We start from the raw sequence: 27,016 nt of genomic DNA on the forward strand, positions 1-27,016 counted from the left end.
TCTAAAATTAATTAGATAGTATTTTTATAAAATTTTTTTAATTTTAAAAAGGAAATTTATTATTATAAAAAAACCCATATTATTTCGTAAATTTTAAAATTATTGAATTATTTATGAAATTATATTTAAATTTAACCAAAATTAAATAGAAAACTAATTAAATCAAGGAATGAAAATCAATTAATCTCTCACTCTAGCCATAGGAAAAAGGCTAAAAAAAAATTTTATATTAGGGAAAACTAAAATAAAATTTCCCTCTTTTGTTTATTGTTCAAGCACACCAATCCCCTTCATCAATTTCATTCCACAGTACATAAATGCCATTGACAAGGCAGATGAAGCACAATCTTCCTTTTCACATTTTTCACAGAAGTTCTGTACATATGGCTGCTCCTTTCATCTTGATTGTTTTCTGTCTGATTACATCCCCTCCGTCTGCATCTTCATCATCATCAACTCATCATAATGATTATATCACTTTAAATGAAGGATCATCTCTCTCCGTAGAGAGGCCAGATCATGTTTTGATTCCACCTAATGCCATTTTCACAGCTGGTTTTTACCCAGTTGGGGAAAATGCTTATTCCTTTGCTATATGGTTCACTGAACCCTCTTGTTCTAACTGTCGCACGGTAGTCTGGATGGCTAACCGAGATGCACCCATTAATGGTAGAAACTCAAAGCTATCTCTGCTTAAAACTGGAAATCTCATATTGACTGATGCTGGTAAATCAGTTGTTTGGGCCTCCAACACTTTCTCACTCTCTTCATCTTCATTGCAGCTTTATGATACTGGCAATCTCGTTCTAATCACTACTACAAACCGCGTCATTCTATGGCAAAGCTTTGATGCACCTACAGATACCCTTCTTCCTCTGCAACCACTCAACAGAGACTCACTTCTTGTTTCTTCAAGAAGCTTGACAAACTTTTCTTCTGGTTTCTACAAGCTAGCTTTCGATGACGATAATGTTCTTCGTCTTGTTTATGATGGTCCTGAAGTTTCAAGTGCTTTCTGGCCAGCCCATTGGCTTCTGAGCCGGGAAGCTGGGAGATCATCGTACAACAGCAGCAGAATCGCTTTACTTGACGCATTTGGCAATTTTACTTCATCAGATAATTTCACTTTCTTCTCTGCGGATTATGGAGTTCAACTTCAGCGAAGATTGACCCTTGATTTTGATGGTAATCTTCGACTGTACAGCAGAGAGAATGAGAACGGAAGCTGGGTAATTTCATGGCAAGCCTTTGCTCAACCATGCAAGATTCATGCAGCTTGCGGACCTAATAGTGTTTGTAAATATGTTCCTAGCTTTGGTAGGAAATGTTCTTGCCTCCCAGGATATAAAATTAAAAATCCTGCTGATTGGTCTTTAGGATGCGAACCAGAAATTTTGGTTTCTAGTGTTGAAACCGAGGTTATATTCATTCGATTACCTCACGTTGAAATGTATGGTTATGATTTTGGTTACTTTGAGAATTATACTCTGGAGATGTGCAAGGAAGTATGCCTACGAAGATATGATTGCAAAGGTTTCGCATTAAAATACGTCTTCCAGAACCACCCCGACAACGTTCCTTATTGTTTCCCAAAGTTACAATTGCTAAATGGATATACTACGCCAAATTTCAGAGGAGATTTTTACTTGAAAGTGCCAAAAACAAGTCCTTACAAAGACTGGTCAGCTAAAGAACTCACTCTAGATTGTCCTGCTGAAGCTACTAAGCAGCTTGAGAGAAGGTATGTTAAAACTGATGGAAACAGGTCAGAAAAATTCTTGCTTGGTTTTGTTACTGCAGTTGGGATAGTTGAGATTCTTGCCATGGTTTTGGTGTGGCTGTACTTCATTGGAAGCCGGCAAAAGATAGATGCAACTTCTGAAGACTACTTTCTTGTTGCTACTGGTTTCAGAAGATTTACCTACTCAGAGCTTAAGGAAGCAACAAGAAATTTCAGTGAAGAAATTGGCAGAGGAGCTACCGGAATTGTCTATAAAGGGATATTAGATGATCAGCGAGTTGCAGCAATCAAACGACTACACGATGCTAGCGAAGGAAAAGCTGAATTTCTAGCAGAAGTAAGCACTGTTGGGAAGCTTAATCACATGAACTTGATAGAGATGTGGGGATACTGTGCAGACGAAAAGCATAGGCTTTTGGTCTACGAGAATATGGAGAAGGGATCCTTAGCTAAAAACCTCTCTTCCATGGAACTTGATTGGAAAAAGAGGTTTAAAATTGCATTGGGCACTGCTAAAGGCCTAGCTTATTTGCATGAAGAATGCTTGGAATGGGTTCTACATTGTGATGTAAAGCCACAGAATATACTTTTGGATGCTAACTATGAGCCTAAGCTATCAGATTTTGGTCTATCTAGGCTACTAAGCAGAGGTCATGAGCTTCACAAATCAAGCTTCTCAATGATAAGAGGAACAAGAGGTTACATGGCTCCAGAGTGGATATTTAATCTGCCCATCACTTCCAAAGTGGACGTCTACAGCTATGGGGTGGTGGTGTTAGAGATGGTGACCGGAAGGAGCCCGTCGATGGCTGATAATGGGGGAGAGGAGGAGCACAAGAGGTTGGTCGAATGGGTGAAAGAGAAGAAACATGGAGCTTCTGCAAAGAGTAGTTACTGGGTTGAAGAGATCACAAATCCTGCCATTGGAACGGACTATGATAGGAAGAAATTGGAAGGTCTAATTGGAGTGGCATTGAAGTGCGTGGCGGAAAGCAAAGACGCTAGACCCACCATGAATCAAGTAGTTGAGATGCTTCTAGAGATTGAAAATCATCATTAGGCAAACTGAGAATTTTCTTCTACATTGTATCTACTTTGAATTCAAGATATATGATAGAAATTGATATTCAAAATCGGTAATATCGGCGAGACATTGATCCATAAGTATGTTTTTCCCTAGCTAATCAACTAATATTATACATATATGTATGTATATATATAACTTCAAACACTTTTTCTTGCGTTTCTTTGTAAAGGCATAATGGAAGACTTTGCTGTTCATGAAAAATGATACCATTTTGATTATGAATGGCTAAATAATAATAATAAAAAATTTTGTTTTAATTAAAATCTTTTAATTTCATATATAATTTTAATCTTAAAATTTTTATATATTTTTAATTTTAGTAATAAATTTAATTAAAACAATTAAATTCATCGATTAATAAAAATAATTCTAATCCTTTTGATTTTATTAATTTGTTCAATGATTTTTAATTCAGAAAATTTCGTATTGATAGAGAAGTATTTAATAATTAAGCAATATAAATGAAAAAGCTAAAAAATTAAATATAAAATGAGTGTAAATAATATAATCAAAGAATCTAATTACAATATTCAAAATAATATGTGTTCATAAAATAAGTGTGTGTATAAGACGGAGAGAAATTAATTAAAATAAAATTTTGATTTGGTAAAATGATATTTTTTATCCTTTGAAAATGATTGCTAAAACTAGTAAAAAATTAAAAGGATTGACCAATATTGACAATGTAGATAAATATTTGAATTATTTTTATCAATTGAATCATCCCATTAAACTAACCACTAAAATTGAAATTAATATGAAAATTTGAGTATTAAATTGATAAAATTAAAAGGCTTAATTAAAATTGAAAAAGTTTACAAAAGGTTATAACTTTTCTAGTTATTTGGCCATTATGAATCTAAGGTAATAGCTCGTTGGTTGAGCACTAGCCTCTTATGTAAGAGATTTTGAGTCTAATCTTTCACAAATCTATATTTATTCTAAATATTTTCAAAGCATAAAAAGATAATGAGCAAAATCATATAAAATATATTATGAATTTACTATAGAAATAAGCATGATATTGAGAGATATTTTGTCGTCACTATAAATTCTACAGGTTGAATTTATTATATGATTCCAATACAAAATTTCACCTTTAACATCCTGTCGAGTTGGTCAAAGTTAATGCTTCAGACATTGCAACTATGCTACAGTTGATCTCAAAAATTAAAGTTTTAATCAAAAAAATTTGTAATAATTAAAAAATTAAATATATTAATTATAAATATTTTTGAAATGATTAATTTTTAAAATTTATTTTCATTAACATTAAAATAATAATTTTTTTAAATGATTTTGAATTTCCAATTGCAATAATGTATGAAACTATAATATTTTCTTTTTATTTTGTGGAGGCCTAATTAATGGATTGAGTAAAAACGGATAGGTAGATGAAGAGACTCGAACTTAAGACCTCACCATCATCATTACCCCTACCTTAAAGATGAAGAAAAATCAATCAGACTGCTCTGATTGGGGTGAAACTATAATAATTAATTTTTAATTGTGTAATGAATATTGAGATGTGTCACCAAATCTATATGATTTTAAATGTATATTTCAGTTGGCAATCTCATTTGTCAGTATTTTATAGACCCAGGTTGTATAATAATTTGAGTTGAGCTTCCTAACTTGATCAACTACTTGGCAAATATTGCACCACTCATCATGTCTTGAACTGCTTGCTTTAATAGAGTCAAGTCTTGTGTGGCCTGCCTAGAAACAATTTTTCTTGCCTTTTTTATACGGCAAAATAAAGGAATTAGTTTGCTTTGTCTGAGTCAAGTCTTAAGTGGAAGTGTGAATCTAATACATACTGTCTAGCTACACTTTTTCTTGCCTTCTTTAAAAGGCAGAATAAATGACTTCTTGTTCATTGAAAATGATACCATTTTGGTTATGAATCTAAGATAATAGGATTGAACCATTGAGCTAATAGCTCGGTGGTTAAGCACTTGCTTGTTAGCTTGAAATCGGTTGGTTCAATTCGAAATCAAGCAAAAATAATCAATTAATTGAACTGAAAAAATATAAAAACAGAAACATGCTGAGGTAATGAAAGGAATCGAACTGAACTAATTCTATTATTTCAGCTTAGTTTTTCGATTTTGACATTCTCTTTTCACTTTTCTACATTTGCCTCACTTTCTTGGATATTCTCTCAAACCAACTAATTACATACCAAAATAGAAAACCTTTCTTTCAACACATATTCTTTCTCACGAACAGAAAAAATTATAGTATATATTAAGAGCACTAAAAAATAGAATTATTTTAACTACGCATTTTCAAATTCGATTAATTAAAACTAATTCAAATTCTAATATTTTACGAGTAGGGTCTGATTAGCACAAGGTTAGGTTGAATTATTTACAACTCTGATAATCAGTGCAAAGCATTGGAATCAGCATTTTATAATTATGCATATGCCCTCAACATTTTAAAATCACAAAATTATCTCTATATTTTATAAATTATTTTTAATATTTAAGGATAAATTATAATTTTATTATTTCAAAAAATAACTTTCCTTTCAATATTTCTTTTCTATATCCAAATATATATATATATATATATATATATTCCTTTTAATCGTTGTATTCTTTTATTTTTCTCCAATTATTTTCTTTCCTTTCATCCAAACATAGTGATTATTTCTTTTTATTCCAAATATGATTATTTTGTGATTACTTTATTAATATGTAGTTTTTGAATAGTTTATCATATTAAAATATATTTTAATTAATAAAAATAAATTTTTACTATAAAGTTTCACTAAAAATAAATATAAAATATATTTTATATTATAAATATATTTTATATAATAAAAAAATATTTAAATATATAATTTAAATCAATAGGCAATTTTGTTAATCAAATAAAATTTTAAGGACTATTTTATTAATTAAATAAAACTTTAGAGATTATGTTATAATTTATCGTTAACTTTCTCAAATCTAATTTAGTCATTTAATTACAATTATGACAATTAATTATGATTCAGCTATAATACATACAAAATAAAATTTTGACCATAATCATGAATACTCTAAAAATTTTAGATTTTTTTTATCCAATATGCCTTTCTAAAATAATATATATATATATATGGGGAAAATTTCAGCATAACAGTAGAATACCATTCTATTTCCTTTAGTTGAGCTTCCTACCTTCATCAACCACTTTTTTTTTAAAATTTTTTTTCTTTTTATTAGCTAAAAATATTATTATAATGATAAAAAGAAACCGAAGGTGCAATGACCACCAACTTTTCATCAATTGTTGCACCACTCGTCATATATTAAAATTAGCATAATGCCGATGTATAAATAATTTATAATTTTTATTTTTTTATTTAATTTTTAATCACATTCTAAATAAGATAAATTATTATTATTATTATTATTATTATTAAATTAATTTTTAATTAAAATTTCTCTCTTATTTAATTTACTTTGAATTAATTTTTATCTGTTATAATAATAAAATTTTAGTTAATTTATGGTGTCAATAATTAAAATACCTATTTAATTCTTTTTATACATATATTAATAATAGTTTCTATAATTACTTCATTAAAATATAATAAAATTACTTTATTCAAACAATAATCTAAATTTCATGAAATTTTTATATATTATCTTATAATTTATAAAAATTAATTTTTTTAGATTACAGAAAATATATTAGATTAGTGAAAAAATAATGTTATTTAAAAAAATATATAAATATAAATTTTTAATATTAATATGATAAAAAATATATTAAATTACTAACAATGAATTGAATTATTTAATTTTAATAATAATAAAAATATATAACATTATTATTAATTAAAAATAACATTTTATTATATTATTTTTTAAAAATATTATATGTTTATATTTTTATAAAGTAAATTTTTTTTATTAATTTGATATATTTTTCATAAAATAATTCTTTCAAAAAATATTATCGTTTTACATAAATTTATGATATAAGATAAATATAGTTCATAAAAATTAAAATTTTAAAATATCATATTTTTTATTAAAATAATAAATGTTAAAATACATATTATTTTTCAAAAGATAGATTCTGTAATTTTAATATTGTAACTTTATTTTTTTAATCATCTTTACTTAAATTCAATTTTTATAACAGTAAATTATTTTATTTATTTAGCCGTTTCAATTCAATAATTATAAGTTAGTTATAATGATGATAATAATAATAATAAGTATTAATTAATTTTAAAAAAATAAAATAAAAAATATTAAATTATTAACATAAAAATTAATACATACTAATTAAAAATAAGTCAAATTTTTATATTTTATTTTTATAACTTTTTATTTAGACTACACTTTTTGTCTTTCAAAATTTTTAACAAAGATTTCACAATAGAAAATATAACAATATAATAATAATATTTATTAAAAATATGAAATAATTTAATATTAATTAAATTATATGAAAGTTGATTATTGATACATACATTTTGCATAGTCATTTAGATTTAATTTCATAGCTATTTTATTTGATTATTAGTCACTTTTAGCTAATTTCATTAGTTATTTAGTTAGTTTTTCATAATTGTCAATTTTGGATTAATTTGTAATTTTTACTTTGTTTTGTAGGAAAAATGGTGCTTTTGAAGGACTAAAAAGAAATTTTACTTTTGAGGAGTGATTTCTACAACCAAAGATGTCAAAAACAAGTTTCAAAGTTGAAGTATGCATTGGCCAAATTGCGCATAACTTGCCGCATAAGTTATGCAGTTCTGCATAAGGAGAAGAAACTGTCCCAAACACCTGCCGAAATTTGCATAAGTTGCCGCATAACTTATGCAGATTCGTGCCTCCCTTATGCAACCTCACAGAATTGTGCATAACTTATGCAGTCTTGTACCTCGCTCATGCAGTTTCGCACAAGAGAGCCAGAAACCAGCCGAAAACTGCATAAGAGACTGCATAACTTATGCAGTTCACTTATACAGTCCCACAAAAACTTCATAATGAGCTGGCAGAAGATTCCCTCAGAAAATCACACCTAAAACACACCATTTTAGGGCTCATTGTCAGAAAAAAAAGTTATAAATAGACCCTTATCCCATTTTAGAAAGAGAGGAGGAAAAGAGAGGAAAAGGAAAATGAAGAGGGCAGCAGCTGAAGAGTAAAAAACGTCACTCCCTCCATTTCCAACCAGATTTGGAGTTTTCTTTCCTTTCTTGCATATTTCCTACCTTTCTAGTATTGGGTTTCTTATTTCTTAGCTTAGATTAATGTTTTATTTCCTTATTAACTCAGAATATCTTGTAAATATTATGGACAGTGAGTAGTTTTCATTTGATTCTGGAGTAAGGGATGTAATATTTGAGATATTTTATGGATTTTGATTGGGTAATCCATATTTTGTGGTCTTAATGAGTTTTATTCATTTCTTGTGTGCTCAATGACATGCTTAGTGTAGGATCCCATTAAGTGTTGTTCTTAATCCATGGTTGAGGCACCGAAAGGAGAAAACCTTGTGATAGATAATCAAGAAATTGGACTTAATTAACTTAGATCTTGTAACGCCCTCAACGTAAGTAGTCCGTACATTTTACTGTTCCGAGGACTAATGTCTGTTCGGACAGTCAATATGTCTGGAACTATACTTAAACTATAGTGAGGAGACATAAATTAATGAAATAAATATTAAAAAAAATATAGGAAAAAAAAATTTTGGGAAAAATAAATTAAAGTTTAGAGAATTTATAAATTAGTATAAAATAATAAAAATAACCCGATGAGCACCATGAAAGGCATTTTGGTTATTTTACCACTAGAGGTGAATTTTGACTCAAATGTCAAATTAAAATTAGGAAATAAAATAATTAACATAAATTAAATTTATGAATTTGAATTTGGAAAATGAGAAGAGAAAGAATAAGAAAAGAAAAGAAAAGAAAAGAAAAGGAAAGAAAAGAAAAGAAAGGAAATAGACTTATGGCATTTTAAAAAAAATAAAGTACAATAATTATAGAATATATATATATATATAAGACACAAGAGACAAAAATTCACCAACCACAAGTCTTCTTCATTTCCTCTTCTCTCTCTCCTTGCCGTCTCCATGTTCTCCCCCCTCCACCATTTTTGCTCAAGCTTTGAGCTTGAGTTTCTTTTCATTTATCCACCAAAACCCATGGTCCCCTTCATTAAAAATTTAGCCCATATCATAAGGAAGCTCTAGGTACCCATAGGGAGAAGGAAAGTTGAAGTTTTGGGAAAATTTTCAAGTTGGGTCACAAGAGGTTAGTGCTTTTCTCCCTTCCTTCTTCTTTTAATACTTGAAAGTGACTTGAGATAAGTGGAAATTTCAAGAAATTAACAAGAAATTCATGAACCCATGATGTCCCCAAATTTTCGCAGCCATGAAATGTGTTGAGCTTTATTGTGTTTAAATAATGTAAATGAGTTTAGAGATGATGATTGATATGATTATATGTATGAGAAGTGAAAAGGGATTGAATTGATTGAGTTTGAAACTTGGAAATTAGGGTTTGTGTACATGACTTGGAGATTTTGTGTAAATGCTTGAAATTTGACCTAATTGGGATGAGATTGTTGCTTATAGAAGTGTATTGCATGCAAATTGAAGTAAGAAAGTTGGAGGAGATTAAGTTTTGGAAGTGTCAATTTTCTGCGGGTTGTGTTTGTTGAGGGCAGTGTATATTTTAGGCCATAAATAAAATTGTGTGACCCCAATTGGTATGAGGCCAATTGGAGGTGAAACTAGACCCAAAATAGCCCATTTTCCATGAAGAAACCATGCCCAAATTCTGTCCAAAACTTGACCTAAATACTGCTCAAATTCGGATTTCCCTGCACCCAACATAGAAAATGACCAAATGAATAGTACGTGTTCATTTGGTCATAACTCTCTCTATACTGGTCCAAATGACCTAAAATTTTACCCATGGAAAGTTTAGATATAGGGCTACACTTTTCATGAAGACCACTTAACAAATTCAAATTGTTAGCACAAGTTGGGTCACTGAAACTGCCAACCCAGAAAATGACCAAATGAATAGTACGTGTTTATTTGGTCATAACTCTCTCTATACTGGTTCAAATGACCCAAAATTTCACCCATGGAAAGTTTAGACATAGGGCTATACTTTTCATGAATACCACTTAACCTAGTTTTGCCTTTAACCAATTCAAATTGGCAGCACAAGTTGGGTCACTAAAACTGCCAACCCAAAAATTGTCCAAAAATACTGTCCCTTTGATATGCTTGACCAGTTTTGGCAAAAATGTCATAACTTGGTCTCCAAAGCTGCAAATTGAGTGAAACTAGTGCTAAAAGTTTTATGAGACATAGCACAACAATTTTTATGTTTTGACCAAGCTCTAAAAACCATTGCATCCTAGGGAAAATATTAGCCAAAATTAGGAAGTGAAATCTGGAAAATGTTAAGTTGAACCCAGAATGCCATTTGATACCCGTGTGTTCATTTGGCCATAACTCCCACTAGGAAATTCCATTTGAGATGTGCAAATATGACCTGGAAACATGATACTTAGGGCTACAATATTGATTTAGACACCTTTGCCAAATTCTAAGTGTAAAGACCCTAAAAAAAGGGTCAAACATACTGCCCTGAAGTTGGTTATTGGCCTTATAGGACTGAGAGTCCATGTTAATACACTGACTATAACTCACCATACCAAGCTTGAAAAATTATGAAATTGTACCTGGGAGTCCCTAAGACATAGAGGAACATATCTTGTGAAGGAACCTAAGTCTAAAAATAACAATAAAATGATCAAATGACTGGTTAAAGTTTATTGACCAGAAATTATAAATTCTAGACAGCTTAGAGGCAAACGGACCAGTTATGGTATTTTGACCATAACTTGAGTTCTATAACCCCAAATTCAGTTATTCAAAAATTGAAATTCAAGTTTAAACATAGAGGAGAAATTATTATGAAGGAAGTGTGACTAAATAAACATCCTAACCTAGTCAAATTCCTAGATAAATATGACACATCAACATGAACCTAAAGAAAGGTTCATGGAAAAAATGCTATATATGAAAATTAAAATACTCATAAGGATAATTAAATATTAAAAATGATATGAATATGTAAATTGAGACTAATGTCCTATTAATATGAAATTAATAGTACCAATGAACAGTACTAAAAAATCATGAACAGAAAAAATTATAGTTTATATAAAGAACACTAAAAAATAGTATTATCTCAACTACAAATTTTCAATTTTACTTTATTTATAAAAAAATGAGACTCATATATTTATAAAGAGAAAATATGTACTTGTGAAAATTATGTGCAATTTAGAGCAATGTCCAGGTCGAGTGCTATCCTTGAAACAATTAAAATGATTTGAATTCTAATATTTTACTGTTTCGATTAATTAAAACTAATTCAAAATCTAATATTTTATGAGTAGGGTCTGATTAGCACAAGGGTCAGATTTGAATTATTTACAATTCTGACAATCAGTGCACAACGTGGTTGGAACGCGAAGTCTTCCTAGCTTGGTCAAGTACTTGGCAAATGTTTCAACACTCATCATGTCTTGAACTACTTGCTTTAATAGAGTCGAGTCTCGTGTGCCCCACCCTGCAACATTAACGAATTTGTTTAATAATTATTTTAGAATTTTATAATTAAAATATATTAAATTTAATTTCAAATGAATTTTTATTATTCATTATAATTAATTCATTTAATGAATTGCTTTTAACAATATTAAATAAATTTTTAAGCATTTGATATGTGTTGAACATATTTTCATACACGTCAAAATTTTTTAAAATTATTTAATTTTGAGAACATGGTTGGAACACGATGTCTTTTTTTTTTGTTTATTTTTATTTTTATTTTTTTATCCTATTAATTATTTTACATATATATATATACTTTAAACACTTTTTCTTGCCTTTCGTTGTAAGTCACGATGGAAGACTTTGCTGTTCATGGAAAATGATACCATTTTGATTACGAATGGCTAAATAATAATAAAAAAAAATCTTTTTTTTTTGTTTTAATTAAAACTTTTTAATTTTATATATAACTTTAATTGTAAAACTTTCATATTTTTTTAATTTTAATAATAAATTTAATTAAAATAATTAAATTCATTGATTAATAAAAATAATTCTAATCCTTTTGATTTTATTAATTTGTTCAATAATTTTTAATTCAGAAAACTTCGTATTGACTAATATTGACAATGTAGATAAATATTTGAATTATTTTTATCAATTGAATCATCCCATTAAACAAACCACTAAAATTGAAATTAATATGAAAATTTGAGTATTAAATTGATAAAATTAAAAGACTTACTTAAAATTGAAAAAGTTTACAAAGGTTTGAACTTTTCTAGTCATTTGGCCATTATGAATCTAAGGTAATACGTTTTGAATCACTGGACTAATAGCTCGATGGTTAAGCACTAGCCTCTTATGTAAGAGATTTAGAGTCTAATCTTTGACAAATCTATATTTATTCTAAATATTTTCAAAGCATAAAAAGATAATGAGCAAAATCATATAAAATATATTATGAATTTACGATAGAAATAAGCATGATATTGCGAGATATTTTGTCATCACTATGAAAAACTTTCCATTACAAAATTTCACCTTTAACATCCTGTCGATTTGGTCAAAGTTAATGCTTCAGTCGTTGCAACTATGCTACAGTTGATCTCAAAAATTAAAGTTTTAATCATAAAAATTTGTAATAATTAAAAAATTAAATATATTAATTATAAATATTTTTGAAATGATTAATTTTAAAAATTTATTTTTATTAACATTTAAAAATAATAATTTTTATAAATGATTTTGAACTTCCAATTGCAATATTATATGAAACTATAATTTTTTTCTTTTTATTCTACGAAGGCCTAATTAATAGATCGAGTAACAATGGATAGGTAGATAAAGAGATTCGAACTCAAGATCTCACCATTTCCTTTACTTTAAATATAAAGAAAAACTAATCAGACTGCTCCTGATTGACATAAGACTATAATCGTTAACCTTTAATTTTGTACAATGAATATTGAGATATGTCACCAAATCTATACGATTTTAAATGCATATTTCAGTTGGCAATCTCATTTTTCAGTATTTTATAGACCCAGGTTGTATAATAATTTGACTTGAGCTTCCTAGCTTGATCCACTACTTGGCAAATGTTCCACCACTCATCATGTCTTGAACTGCTTGCTTTAATGGAGTCAAGTCTTGTGTGGCCTGCCCATAAACAATTTTTCTTGCCTTTTTTATACGGCAAAATAAAGGAATTAGTTTGCTTTGTCTGAGTCAAGTCTTGAGGGAAAGTGTGAATCTAATACATACCGTCTAGCAACACTTTTTCTTGCCTTCTTTATAAGGCAGAATAAATGACTTTATTGTTCATTGAAAATGATGCCATTTTGATCATGAATATAAGATAATAAGATTGAACCATTGGGCTAATAGCTCGATGGTTGAGCATTTGCTTGTTAGTTTAAAATCGGTTGGTTCAATTCAGAAACAAACAAAAATAACCAATTAATTAAAATAAAAAAATATAAAAACTGAAATATGTTGAGGTAATGAAAGGAATCAAACCGAACCAATTCTATTATTTTAATTTAGTTTTTCGATTTTGACCTTCTCTTTTCACTTCTCTATATTTGCCTCACTTTCTTTGATATTCTTTCAAGCCAACTAATTACATACCGAAATAGAAAATCTTCGACACATATTCTTTCTCATGAACAGAAAAAATTATAGTATATATAAAGAACACTAAAAAATAGTATTATCTCAACTACAAATTTTCAATTTTACTTTATTTATAAAATAATGAGACTCGTATATTTATAAAGAGAAAGTATGTACTTGTGAAAATTATGTGCAATTTAGAGCAATGTCCAGGTCGAGTGCTATCCTTGAAACAATTAAAATGATTTGAATTCTAATATTTTACTGATTCGATTAATTAAAACTAATTCAAAATCTAATATTTTATGAGTAGGGTCTGATTAGCACAAGGGTCAGATTTGAATTATTTACAACTCTGACAATCAGTGCACAACGTGGTTGGAATGCGAAGTCTTCCTAGCTTGGTCAAATACTTGGCAAATGTTTCAACACTCATCATGTCTTGAACTACTTGCTTTAATAGAGTCGAGTCTCGTGTGCCCCACCCTGCAACATTTTTTCTTGCTTTTTTTATACGGCAAAATAAAGGAATTAGTTTGCTTTTCCTGAATCAAGTGTTGAGTGGAAGCGCGAATCAAATAAATGACTTTACTGTTCATGGAAAATGATGCATTTTGATTATGAATCTAACATAATAGGTCTAATAGCTCGACCAATGAGCCATTGCTTTTTAGTTTGAAATCGATTGGTTTGATTTGGAATTAAACCAAAATAATCAATTAATTAAAATGCAAAAGTATAAAAACTGAAACAAGCCTAGGTTATGAAAAGAAACGAACCAAATCAGATAGATTATTTTAGTTTAATTTTTCGATTTTGATCTTCTCTCTTCACTTCTTTGAATTTTTCCTCAGTTTCTTAGATATTCTCTCAAACCAACTAATCATATTCGTTCTTATGAACATGAAAAATTATAATATGAATCGGACTCATTAAAAAAAATAATATTTTCTTTATTTATAAGGAAGTAAGACTCACATATTTATAAAGAGAAAGCATGTACTCGTAAAAATTCTAATATTTTACGAGATCAAGCAGTATTCACAATTAACTTAAAACAATTAAAATGATTTGGATTCTAATATTTTACTAATTTAATTAAAACTAATTCAAATTCTAATGTTTACGAGTAGGGTTAGTTGAATTATTTACAACTGTGATAATCAGTATAAAGCGTTGATCCATGCTCAATTATTTCATATCTTATAAATCAAAGCCAATTTCTGTAAATGTCCATATTTTGCTGCTTTCTGCAGTCCACAAGTTGGGGAATGGTCGTTGACTCGCAAGTCTTGATTTCAAATGGAACCACCATATTTTAATGCTCCCATGTCCGGACTGACTTTATTTGCGATTTCCATTCCGCCCATTTATATTTGGTTAAGAAGAAAATAGATAAAAAAGAAAATTTTGAAAAGATAATAAATGTTAGATTCTACTCCTATTTTCTTTTCAAATTGAATGAAAGTGGGAGAAAATGCTTAAAATTACAAAATTATCTCCTTATTTGTAGATTATTTTTGAATATTTAATGATAAAATTATAATTTTATTATTTAAAGAAATAACTTTCCTTTCAATATATATTTTCCTTCCTATTTCTAAACATATATATTAATCATTGTATTATTTTATCTTCTTCCAATTATTTTTTTCCTCCCATTCAAACATAATGTTAATTTCTTTTTATATTAAAATAAAAAAAATTATTATTTAATCTCTCTATTTTAATAAAATTAAATATTTAATACTCTTTTTTTTCAAAAATATATTGATAGTTGTATTTTGTTGCGTCTACTCTTTAGTCTTTCCGTTTAGTTTAAATTATATTAATTGTGTATTCTTTTATCTTCTTCCAATTATTTTCTTTTATCAAGAAAAATTATTATTTAATTTCTCTATTTTAATAAAATTAATTATTTAATTCTTATATTTTCAAAAATATATTAGTAGTTATATTTTGTTAGTCTACCGTTTAAATCAAGTTTTCTTGTCAATGTATTTAAAAGAAAAATAACTTACTATTACGAGAATTAAATAATTTAAAGACTTCAAAAATAGAAAGAGAGTATGTAATTATATTTTTCAAATTACATAATTAAATAAAATTACAAACTCGCGCATTAAATAACCATAAGGATTAAGCAGTAAATGGGAAAAAAAAGGAAATTAATAATATAATTTTTCAAAATAGAGAATCAAATAGTTAGTTTATGTAAAATAAAGGGATTAAATAAAAATTTTCCCTAAAAAGTTAACTTACAAATTAAAATTTAATTTCATACAATTTAATTAATATTACTTTTAGTATCGAAAATTTTCGAAGCAAATAAATAAATCACATTTATAAATAATTATATAATATTTATAATTATTTTTAAATTTTAATTATCATAATAAATTATTATTTTATATCACTAATAATCGTATCTTGATTTAACTTCAAAATTGTAATACTATTTTTATCATAAAAGTTTTTATTATATGATTGTTTATTAACAAAATTTATTTGCATATATATAAAATAAAAAACTGACAACGGATTAAACCTAAGTCACGGGCCACAATCATAGTATTGATAGGTGAAGTTAATCCAATAAATACAGAGAGAGTATTTGATTTGATTTATAAGTCAATTAATTTTATTTATAAGTAGAAAGTTAAACGTATATTAATATTTGATTTGATTTATAAATTAAAAAATATATTTAACATAAGTAAGAAATTTACTTATGACTTATCTATTTATTTTGAAAGCACTATTTCATTAATAGTAAAAAAATTATATTATTTTAATAATTTTTATAAATATCAATATTATCCTCATTTTAACAATTGCAACACTTAATTACATATCATTTATATAAATTTGAACAATTAAATTACTTTTAAATATATTTTAACTAAATATTTAAATTATTTAAAAGTTATTATTAAGTAATCTTACAATACAATTAACTACTTATTTTTTTAATTTAACTTATAAATTAAAAAATATATTTTAAATAAAAAATTAAAAATAAGTAGTAAAATCGAACATGTTCATAATTGACAATAGTGGTAATAATTAATGAGAACTTTTGGGCCCTAGCAGCCTCCAAATCCAATTTTCAAACACTGTCAAGCCCAGGGGCGAAGCTTGGGGCCGCAAAGGAAGTTTGGCCCTCAAAATGTGAAGTTTTGGCGTGTGGATAGCTTTGTTTCTTTCTTCTTCTTCTGCTTTTTTTTTTTTTTTTTTTTTTTTTTTTTTTTTCCGCAAGTTTTAGAGATTTCCTTTTACATCTTTCCCACACATATGACCACAAAAATAATCAATTAATTGAAATAAAGAAAAAAAAAAGAAAACTCAAACATTCGGAGATAATGAAAGAAATTGAATCGAATCAATTCTATTATTTCAGTTTAGTTTTTCAATTTTGACCTTTTCTTTTTTACTTTCCTATATTTGTCTCACTTTTTTGAATATTCTCTCAAAGTAACTAATCACATGCCAAATAGAAAACCTTCCACACATATTTTTTCTCACGAACAGTAATTTTATCTTGACCATATATTTTTAATTTTACTTGTAAAGAGAAGTGAGACACACATATTTATAAAGGGAAAGTATGTATTTATGAAAATTAAATGCTCACAAAGATTTAGGATTTGATTAACACAAGGGTAGGTTGAAATATTTACAACACTGATAATTAGTACAAAGCATTGGACCTCGTGATTCGCGCTCAATTATTTCATATCTTATAAATCAATGCTCAGTTATTTCAAATCTCTGTAAGGGTCCATAAGTTGATAAATAGTCGTTGACTTGCAAGTCTTGATTTGAAATGGAACCACCATTTTATAATTATGCATATATACTCAACATTTTAAAATCACAAAATTATCTCTATATTTTATAAATTATTTTTGAATATTTAAAGATATATTATAATTTTCTCATTTTAAAAAATAAATTTTCTTTCAAAATTATATATACATATTCCTTAATCATTGTATTCTTTTATCTTCCTTCAATTATTTTCTTCCTCCCATCTAAATATAGTATTAATTTATTTCTATATTAAAATAAAAAAAATTAATATTTAATCTCTTTATTTTAATATAATTAATTATTTAATTCTTTTATTTTAAAAAATATATTACTCGTTCTACTTTGTTCTATCTACTCTTTAATCATCTTTCCGTTTAGTTGAAATCAAGTTTTCTGTTTGTAAATGCTCTGTTGCCCTTTAGTAGCTCATAAGCATTTTGCAGACAATTAGTTTGGAATTTTTTTTTTTTTTGGAATTTTCCATTTGGGGATTATGAATAATAAGTGGCTGAATTGCGTAGATTTTTTTATAAGCTAATTTTTATTAAATTTAGCTAAATTACATAGAAGGCGTATGCCAAGAATTCCTTTTACTATTTGCTGAATTTCTCAAATTTGGTGTGGAATGGAGCTTGATTTTCTTAATGGGTGAGGGGAATTCGAGAATACCCACCACAAGAAGTAAATGGGCAGAACAGGGAAAAATTATTAAATACAATTATTGTATATTGAAACGATTTTATTTTTTATTATCGATCATGGTAGATTCTATATTGTTTAAAGTGCATGTGTTATATATACAATGATTATTTCGAATATATTTGTTTTTGTTCTAACTTATTAAAATTTCCCTTCAAGAAGGAATCAAAATTTAAGTTTGAATATTGCTAAATGAGTGTGTGTGTGTATATATATATAAAAGTTTTGTAGAATTTGATTTTGAAAGAAAACTGAAAGTGACTCCTTCCTCTCATTCAAGAAATGAGCAGTATACAATTGTATACAAAGTTACCAATGTCTGTTACAACTCATCTAACTAACTGACAAAAACAAGTAATAAATTTTATGCAAATTTTAACCAATCCAATTCCAGGCAAGCTATAACCAACAATTCGAGAATTAGTTCCAATAATATTGAAGAGTTAATATTATTCTTATTGCTAATTAGTAATGAGTCTAGTAAGTCACACACATACGAGTAATATGATCAAAGTATAATTAATTTGATTAATTAATTAAATAGTTTAATTAATTAAATTAACAAATTTAGTTTGTAATTAGATTGTAAAGTTCCTAATATAGCTTGAAACTAAATTTATCAATAGAAATATTCAAGTTAATATTTAAAGTGTTTAAATATAAATTTAATTAATTAAGCATAAGGAAGGAACACCACAAAAAAAAGCGATTGTTTTGAGGCGGAATTTGTAGCGGAAATAAGTCCGTCGAAAGAATTTCTTTTAGCGACATATTTTCAACGGATTAATAACGGGTATCAATTTAAGGGAATAGTGACGGATATTAAACTAATTAGCGACGGGTTATTAACAAAATTTGTGACGGACAATAGTTCCTTCAGAAATCCGTCATAAAGTTTAGATTTTAAGATTTAAAACCCTAATGTCGACAGCCGTATTTTATCTCCTCTCTTTCAAAACGGCTCTTCCTCTTTTCTCTCTTTTTTAAACGGTGGGAATTGCTCCGTCTTTCCGTTTGTGACAATCCACCACCGTAAGTAATTTGGTTTCAGCGCTCTCGACAGTAATTTGTTCTTCTCAATTTCCTGCATCTGGTTTCAGCGCTCAATAGGTAAGTAATTTGATTTTATTTTTTTATTTGATTTTAGTTTTAGATTTCTAATCGAATTTCTTGCGTTCTCTTTCTTTTCTTAATTTACTTTGTATAGAAAATTCAAGTGCAGTATTGTATTCGTGTAGTTTTTAGATATGAGCTTCGCATTTTTAATTTTTCGACACAATGATAAAATGGTCAAATACAGATGATTATTAAATAATTGAGGGATTAACGTAAAGGGACAAGAGGGTATCCATATGAGAAGATGTTAATTTAGAGCTACGGGATCAAAATTCAAAAGTATTGACTTGTATTTGAACTATAGGGGAGAAGAATTAGTCTGTGTTAAAAAAGATGCAAATGACAAGAGAGAACATTAATATAATTCGGAACATGGCATGTGTGAATGAGCAAATGGACAACCATGTGATGATGGTTTGGATTGAAGTGGACAAGTGCTGGGGTTATTTTTATGATTTTGACAACTCCAAGGTTGAAAAATTATTTCTAATTTCATTTTATATTTGATTTTAATGAGTTTGATGAGATGGTTTATGCTTATTATGTCATTAAATAGTCATTAAGAATATAATCAGAAATAATTCAAGACTGCATTATTTGCTTAAGAAAATGCAATATCTATCATAGAAAAGTAAAGTATTTACAAAAATTGTATTTAGATACATAGAATTAAAACTATTTATAAATGAATCCCTATAAAATTAGAATATTTATAATGAAAAAAGAGGAAAAATTACAAGGAGCAGACAGAGAATGAAAAGTTGGTCCAAACTAATTACAAATCAATTGTTGAGTTGTAATCTGGAATTTCCTTTGCTGTTGTTTCATTGAATGTGTAAAGGAATTTTTTTTAGTTGTCTCTGCCCCTCTGGCATACATGTGCACACTTGCATCTCTTTTTCTAGCTGATAAATAAGATTTATTTTACTTGCATTTTAATATCTGATGATGTAAGGACAGCCTGATTGATGCATGTCCATGGGTTGGATTCACCTAAGTTCTATTCCTTTATTTTTTTTCTTTATTTCTTTCATTTTTGTGAAAGCATTGAAAAAAAAAGTTGCTGTCCACATCAGTATTAGGTAAAATTCCTAAAAAGACTTAAGCAATTCTTTTAACACTAATGTATTTGATAAAAAATTAAAAAAAATTAAGTATTAAAAGTTATCATTTAAAAGTTTTAATTAAGTTCAGTATGTTTTTGTTAAATGGTATTAGATTAATCTTTATTTTGGTATGAATCAAACTTTTTTTTTTTTTAATATTGAGCTGTCTATAAATTTAGTTTCTATAAATTTTATGCTCTAAATGTTTATGCTTGGACACGAAAAGATGTGTTATTACCTATTGATCAGATATTAGATAAAAGTATTAAATATTTAATGGCTCAACATACCCATACGCATTACCAAATCACACCTTTCTTTTTCTTTCTTTCTTTCTTTTTTTTTTCTTTCTTTCTTTCGTGGAAACTGGAAATAAAGAGAAAATTATATAAGAAGTTTATGTAATTATATAAGAAGATACAATGAGTCTTAAAGAAAAAACTTTCTATTTAATTTTTATTTTCCTTTAAAAATAAAAAGAATTGTGGGCTTTTATTTATTTTATCAAAATACCATACTATGCCTTATTAGCCTTAGAAAGCCCAATTAGATCCAATTAGGTTTTTTAATAAAACAAATTCTTAAAATTAAATTAAAAAATGAATTTTATTTAAATTTAATTAAACATTTTTTACTCTTGAAAATTATTTTCTCCAAGAAATATACTATGCATATGATTATTCATTTTCAATGTCTTTAAATATATCTCACAATCATACAAATTTTTCATCATTGAGTTCTTCACAACCTCAATACACATACTCATAGGGTACAAAAATAGGGGTCCACAAATAAGATGCAATGATGGACTTATCCAAGATGCATTCAGGGGAAGAAGTTGAAAGTATACTTCAGTATTGCCATTCCTCGCCTTGCAGAGGACACTGCAGCACTTCAAAAATAATGCAATCAAGTTTCTAAACAAGTAATGTAATGCTAATTATATTGGAAATATTTGTGATGAGTTTGTAGGCTTCCAAAATTTAATATCATAATTTGCTTCAAAATCATGAGTATGAAAAAGCAAGAAGAGGAAGCAAAGCCTTTCTATAAACCTACAATGTTAACTTTTTTTATTTCCATCTTGTAAATTTCAATCAATTATTTGTATTGGTTTAAGTCTAGATTTATATAGAAAATTTTACATAACTTAGTTTTCACGAAATTCTTAATTAAAAGGGAACAAATCAAAATGTTCACTTTTTTAAAAAATGAAAATTTTAATTTGGGAAAGCATTTTAGTTGAAAGTTACATTTAATTTACTTTCCAAAGCTTCAAATGGATTAGAAATCCGATTTCTATGTTAAAAGTTATTGCTTTTTTTTTTTTTTTTAAGTTTTTGGGGAATCAGAGCAAAAGCACTATAGGCAAACGAAACTAGGATTTTAGGTAGGCAAAAGTCTTTTTTCAAAAATGACATTCTAGCTGAAGGGATTTTGGTAGCCTAAAGTAAGGACTTCGACAGCTGAACCTAAGTTTTTAGAATATATATTTATATATATATATATATTAAGTGATTGAACAACAACGGTCATGTTTATACTAAAACTATGAATAAAAGTTTTTTGTATCTAGAGAAAGTTACAGCCACCATTTATTTATGAATTTATTACATTAGAATCCTCTTTCACACTTTCTTTATCTATAACTTGAGTTAAAGCATTTAATTCTTTGAGATTTCTTTTGAATTGTAATTTTTTTTATTGTTTTGAGATAGAAAGTGAAGTTGTTCAGTAAATTTATTATTTCTCTTCATTAAATAGTGGTTGTACAATATTAAGTTACTCTTTGGTGAAAAAAAGATCGTAAGAGAGGTAGAGTTTAGTCTCAAGGAATAATAAAAAAATTAATCATCACCCTATGAAGATTGATTAGTAGAGTTAACTCTCAAGAAGAGCTTGAAGAGAAGATATAGGTTTTTAAAGCTGAATTTTAATAAATTTCTTGTGCATTTCAATTTTTTCCCTCCATTCTTGTTCTTTAAATTGCTAATTTTCATCTTAGCTTTCAAATTTTTAATTACAATTCAATTCACCCCTCTTGGATTATTTCAAGGGACAACATACATTTTAAATATAATAAATATAAAATTAAAACTATATTTAAATATATATTATATTTAAAATATATTTGGCAATAATTACTATACTTTATATATTTAAAATATTTGAATATTTTATATATTTAAAATATATTTTAAATTTTATGTTAACTATATTTAAAAATTTGGTGAAACAAAATTTAAATATATTGAACAAATTAAAAAAAATGCATAATATGAAAAATGGATTATTATGTAAATGAAAGATAGTTTAAATGCTTTTTTTTTCTTTATATTCTTTTATAAAACTATAATTTATCACTATAGTCTAAATTTTATTTTTCTTGAAATAAAAAATAAAAATTAACGTGATTGACATGTAAAAATAATAATAATATATTATATTGTAGATCTAATATGTATAATTATTAATTATAAAATATATTAACTTATAAAGTTTAAAGGAAGAGAATGAAGAGATTATTTTATTAATAAAATAAAATTTTAAAGATTTAAACGTTTTGATTGAAAATAGAATTAAGAATATTTTAATATTTTATTATAATTAATGATAAATTAATATGTTAATAAAATAAAAAAATGAGAATTAAATAATATAGCAATTAATATTTTTGAATAGGACAAACGTTACGTTGTTTAGCTGATTAGTAGCCTGTTTATATAAAAGTTCTTTACATAATAAAAGAATTTTTTGATAAATTCACTATCACATTATTTATAAACAAATTAAAAAAATTAAATATTTTATAATAATATACTATTTAATTTTTTTAACATTTCTATAATTATAAATAAATATAAATATTATGAAGTATTTGATTAGTTTAATTTATAAATATCATGATAGATTAAATTTACTTATAAAAGAATTAATTAAAAATTCCTTTTTTTTTAGTAGTATAGCAATAGTCATAATATAAATATTGTGACTTCATAGTGTTTTTTTTTTTTTAATAGGAAAAGTTTTTTTAGTGAAAGATATTGAATAAATAATTTGAATTAGTGATTTTGAAAGAGCTATATTTAATTAAAATTTGAGCTATGAATTAAATTCCTAACTTTTTTATATAATTTATTTATAAATTATTTCATTAATTTTTATGATTGAATTCTATCATATGTTTTAAACTCAAAATTTTACAGTTCTAAAATTAATTAGATAGTATTTTTATAAAATTTTTTTAATTTTAAAAAGGAAATTTATTATTATAAAAAAACCCATATTATTTCGTAAATTTTAAAATTATTGAATTATTTATGAAATTATATTTAAATTTAACCAAAATTAAATAGAAAACTAATTAAATCAAGGAATGAAAATCAATTAATCTCTCACTCTAGCCATAGGAAAAAGGCTAAAAAAAAAATTTTATATTAGGGAAAACTAAAATAAAATTTCCCTCTTTTGTTTATTGTTCAAGCACACCAATCCCCTTCATCAATTTCATTCCACAGTACATAAATGCCATTGACAAGGCAGATGAAGCACAATCTTCCTTTTCACATTTTTCACAGAAGTTCTGTACATATGGCTGCTCCTTTCATCTTGATTGTTTTCTGTCTGATTACATCCCCTCCGTCTGCATCTTCATCATCATCAACTCATCATAATGATTATATCACTTTAAATGAAGGATCATCTCTCTCCGTAGAGAGGCCAGATCATGTTTTGATTTCACCTAATGCCATTTTCACAGCTGGTTTTTACCCAGTTGGGGAAAATGCTTATTCCTTTGCTATATGGTTCACTGAACCCTATTGTTCTAACTGTCGCACGGTAGTCTGGATGGCTAACCGAGATGCACCCATTAATGGTAGAAACTCAAAGCTATCTCTGCTTAAAACTGGAAATCTCATATTGACTGATGCTGGTAAATCAGTTGTTTGGGCCTCCAACACTTTCTCACTCTCTTCATCTTCATTGCAGCTTTATGATACTGGTAATCTCGTTCTAATCACTACTACAAACCGCGTCATTCTATGGCAAAGCTTTGATGCACCTACAGATACCCTTCTTCCTCTGCAGCCACTCAACAGAGACTCACTTCTTGTTTCTTCAAGAAGCTTGACAAACTTTTCTTCTGGTTTCTACAAGCTAGCTTTCGATGACGATAATGTTCTTCGTCTTGTTTATGATGGTCCTGAAGTTTCAAGTGCTTTCTGGCCAGCCCATTGGCTTCTGAGCCGGGAAGCTGGGAGATCATCGTACAACAGCAGCAGAATCGCTTTACTTGACGCATTTGGCAATTTTATTTCATCAGATAATTTCACTTTCTTCTCTGCGGATTATGGAGTTCAACTTCAGCGAAGATTGACCCTTGATTTTGATGGTAATCTTCGACTGTACAGCAGAGAGAATGAGAACGGAAGCTGGGTAATTTCATGGCAAGCCTTTGCTCAACCATGCAAGATTCATGCAGCTTGCGGACCTAATAGTGTTTGCAAATATGTTCCTAGCTTTGGTAGGAAATGTTCTTGCCTCCCAGGATATAAAATTAAAAATCCTGCTGATTGGTCTTTAGGATGCGAACCAGAAATTTTGGTTTCTAGTGTTGAAACCGAGGTTATATTCATTCGATTACCTCACGTTGAAATGTATGGTTATGATTTTGGTTACTTTGAGAATTATACTCTGGAGATGTGCAAGGAAGTATGCCTACGAAGATATGATTGCAAAGGTTTCGCATTAAAATACGTCTTCCAGAACCACCTGACAACGTTCCTTATTGTTTCCCGAAGTTACAATTGCTAAATGGATATACTACGCCAAATTTCAGAGGAGATTTTTACTTGAAAGTGCCAAAAACAAGTCCTTACAAAGACTGGTCAGCTAAAGAACTCACTCTAGATTGTCCTGCTGAAGCTACTAAGCAGCTTGAGAGAAGGTATGTTAAAACTGATGGAAACAGGTCAGAAAAATTCTTGCTTGGTTTTGTTACTACAGTTGGGATAGTTGAGATTCTTGCCATGGTTTTGGTGTGGCTTTACTTCATTGTAAGCCGGCAAAAGAGAGATGCAACTTCTGAAGACTACTTTCTTGTTGCTACTGGTTTCAGAAGATTTACCTACTCAGAGCTTAAGGCAGCAACAAGAAATTTCAGTGAAGAAATTGGCAGAGGAGCGACCGGAATTGTCTATAAAGGGATATTAGATGATCAGCGAGTTGCAGCAATCAAACGACTACACGATGCTAGCGAAGGAAAAGCTGAATTTCTAGCAGAAGTAAGCACTGTTGGGAAGCTTAATCACATGAACTTGATAGAGATGTGGGGATACTGTGCAGACGAAAAGCATAGGCTTTTGGTCTACGAGAATATGGAGAAGGGATCCTTAGCTAAAAACCTCTCTTCCATGGAACTTGATTGGAAAAAGAGGTTTAAAATTGCATTGGGCACTGCTAAAGGCCTAGCTTATTTGCATGAAGAATGCTTGGAATGGGTTCTACATTGTGATGTAAAGCCACAGAATATACTTTTGGATGCTAACTATGAGCCTAAGCTATCAGATTTTGGTCTATCTAGGCTACTAAGCAGAGGTCATGAGCTTCACAAATCAAGCTTCTCAATGATAAGAGGAACAAGAGGTTACATGGCTCCAGAGTGGATATTTAATCTGCCCATCACTTCCAAAGTGGACGTCTACAGCTATGGGGTGGTGGTGTTAGAGATGGTGACCGGAAGGAGCCCGTCGATGGCTGATAATGGGGGAGAGGTGGAGCACAAGACGTTGGTCGAATGGGTGAAAGAGAAGAAACATGGAGCTTCTGCAAGGAGTAGTTACTGGGTTGAAGAGATCACAAATCCCGCCACTGGAACGGACTATGATAGGAAGAAATTGGAAGGTCTAATTGGAGTGGCATTGAAGTGCGTGGAGGAAAGCAAAGACGCTAGACCCACCATGAACCAAGTAGTTGAGATGCTTCTAGAGATTGAAAATCATCATTAGGCAAACTGAGAATTTTCTTCTACATTGTATCTACTTTGAATTCAAGATATATGATAGAAATTGATATTCAAAATCGGTAATATCGGCGAGACATTGATCCGTAAGTATGTTTTTCCCTAGCTAATCAACTATTATTATACATATATGTATGTATATATATAACTTCAAACACTTTTTCTTGCGTTTCTTTGTAAAGGCATAATGGAAGACTTTGCTGTTCATGAAAAATGATACCATTTTGATTATGAATGGCTAAATAATAATAATAATAAATTTTGTTTTAATTAAAATCTTTTAATTTCATATATAATTTTAATCTTAAAATTTTTATATATTTTTAATTTTAGTAATAAATTTAATTAAAACAATTAAATTCATCGATTAATAAAAATAATTCTAATCCTTTTGATTTTATTAATTTGTTCAATGATTTTTAATTCAGAAAATTTCGTATTGATAGAGAAGTATTTAATAATTAAGCAATATAAATGAAAAAGCTAAAAAAATTAAATATAAAATGAGTGTAAATAATATAATCAAAGAATCTAATTACAATATTCAAAATAATATGTGTTCATAAAATAAGTGTGTGTATAAGACGGAGAGAAATTAATTAAAATAAAATTTTGATTTGGTAAAATGATATTTTTTATCCTTTGAAAATGATTGCTAAAACTAGTAAAAAATTAAAAGGATTGACCAATATTGACAATGTAGATAA

The 27,016-nt window shown here is 27.8% G+C and overlaps 1 protein-coding gene and 1 pseudogene across 1 annotated transcript; both read left to right on the forward strand.

The window, feature by feature from the left end:
• The first annotated feature begins 383 nt into the window (after positions 1-383).
• LOC131171817 (putative receptor protein kinase ZmPK1) lies at positions 384-2,801 on the forward strand. Its single transcript, XM_058131797.1, has one exon. It carries the CDS (start codon positions 384-386, stop codon positions 2,799-2,801), a length of 2,418 nt encoding a protein of 805 aa, XP_057987780.1.
• A 21,077-nt stretch (positions 2,802-23,878) lies between these two features.
• On the forward strand, positions 23,879-26,368 carry LOC131171818 (putative receptor protein kinase ZmPK1; annotated as a pseudogene).
• Positions 26,369-27,016: the final 648 nt, after the last annotated feature.

The sequence above is a fragment of the Hevea brasiliensis genome, chromosome 13 (genome assembly GCF_030052815.1).
Source record: "Hevea brasiliensis isolate MT/VB/25A 57/8 chromosome 13, ASM3005281v1, whole genome shotgun sequence".
Taxonomy (NCBI): domain Eukaryota; kingdom Viridiplantae; phylum Streptophyta; class Magnoliopsida; order Malpighiales; family Euphorbiaceae; genus Hevea; species Hevea brasiliensis.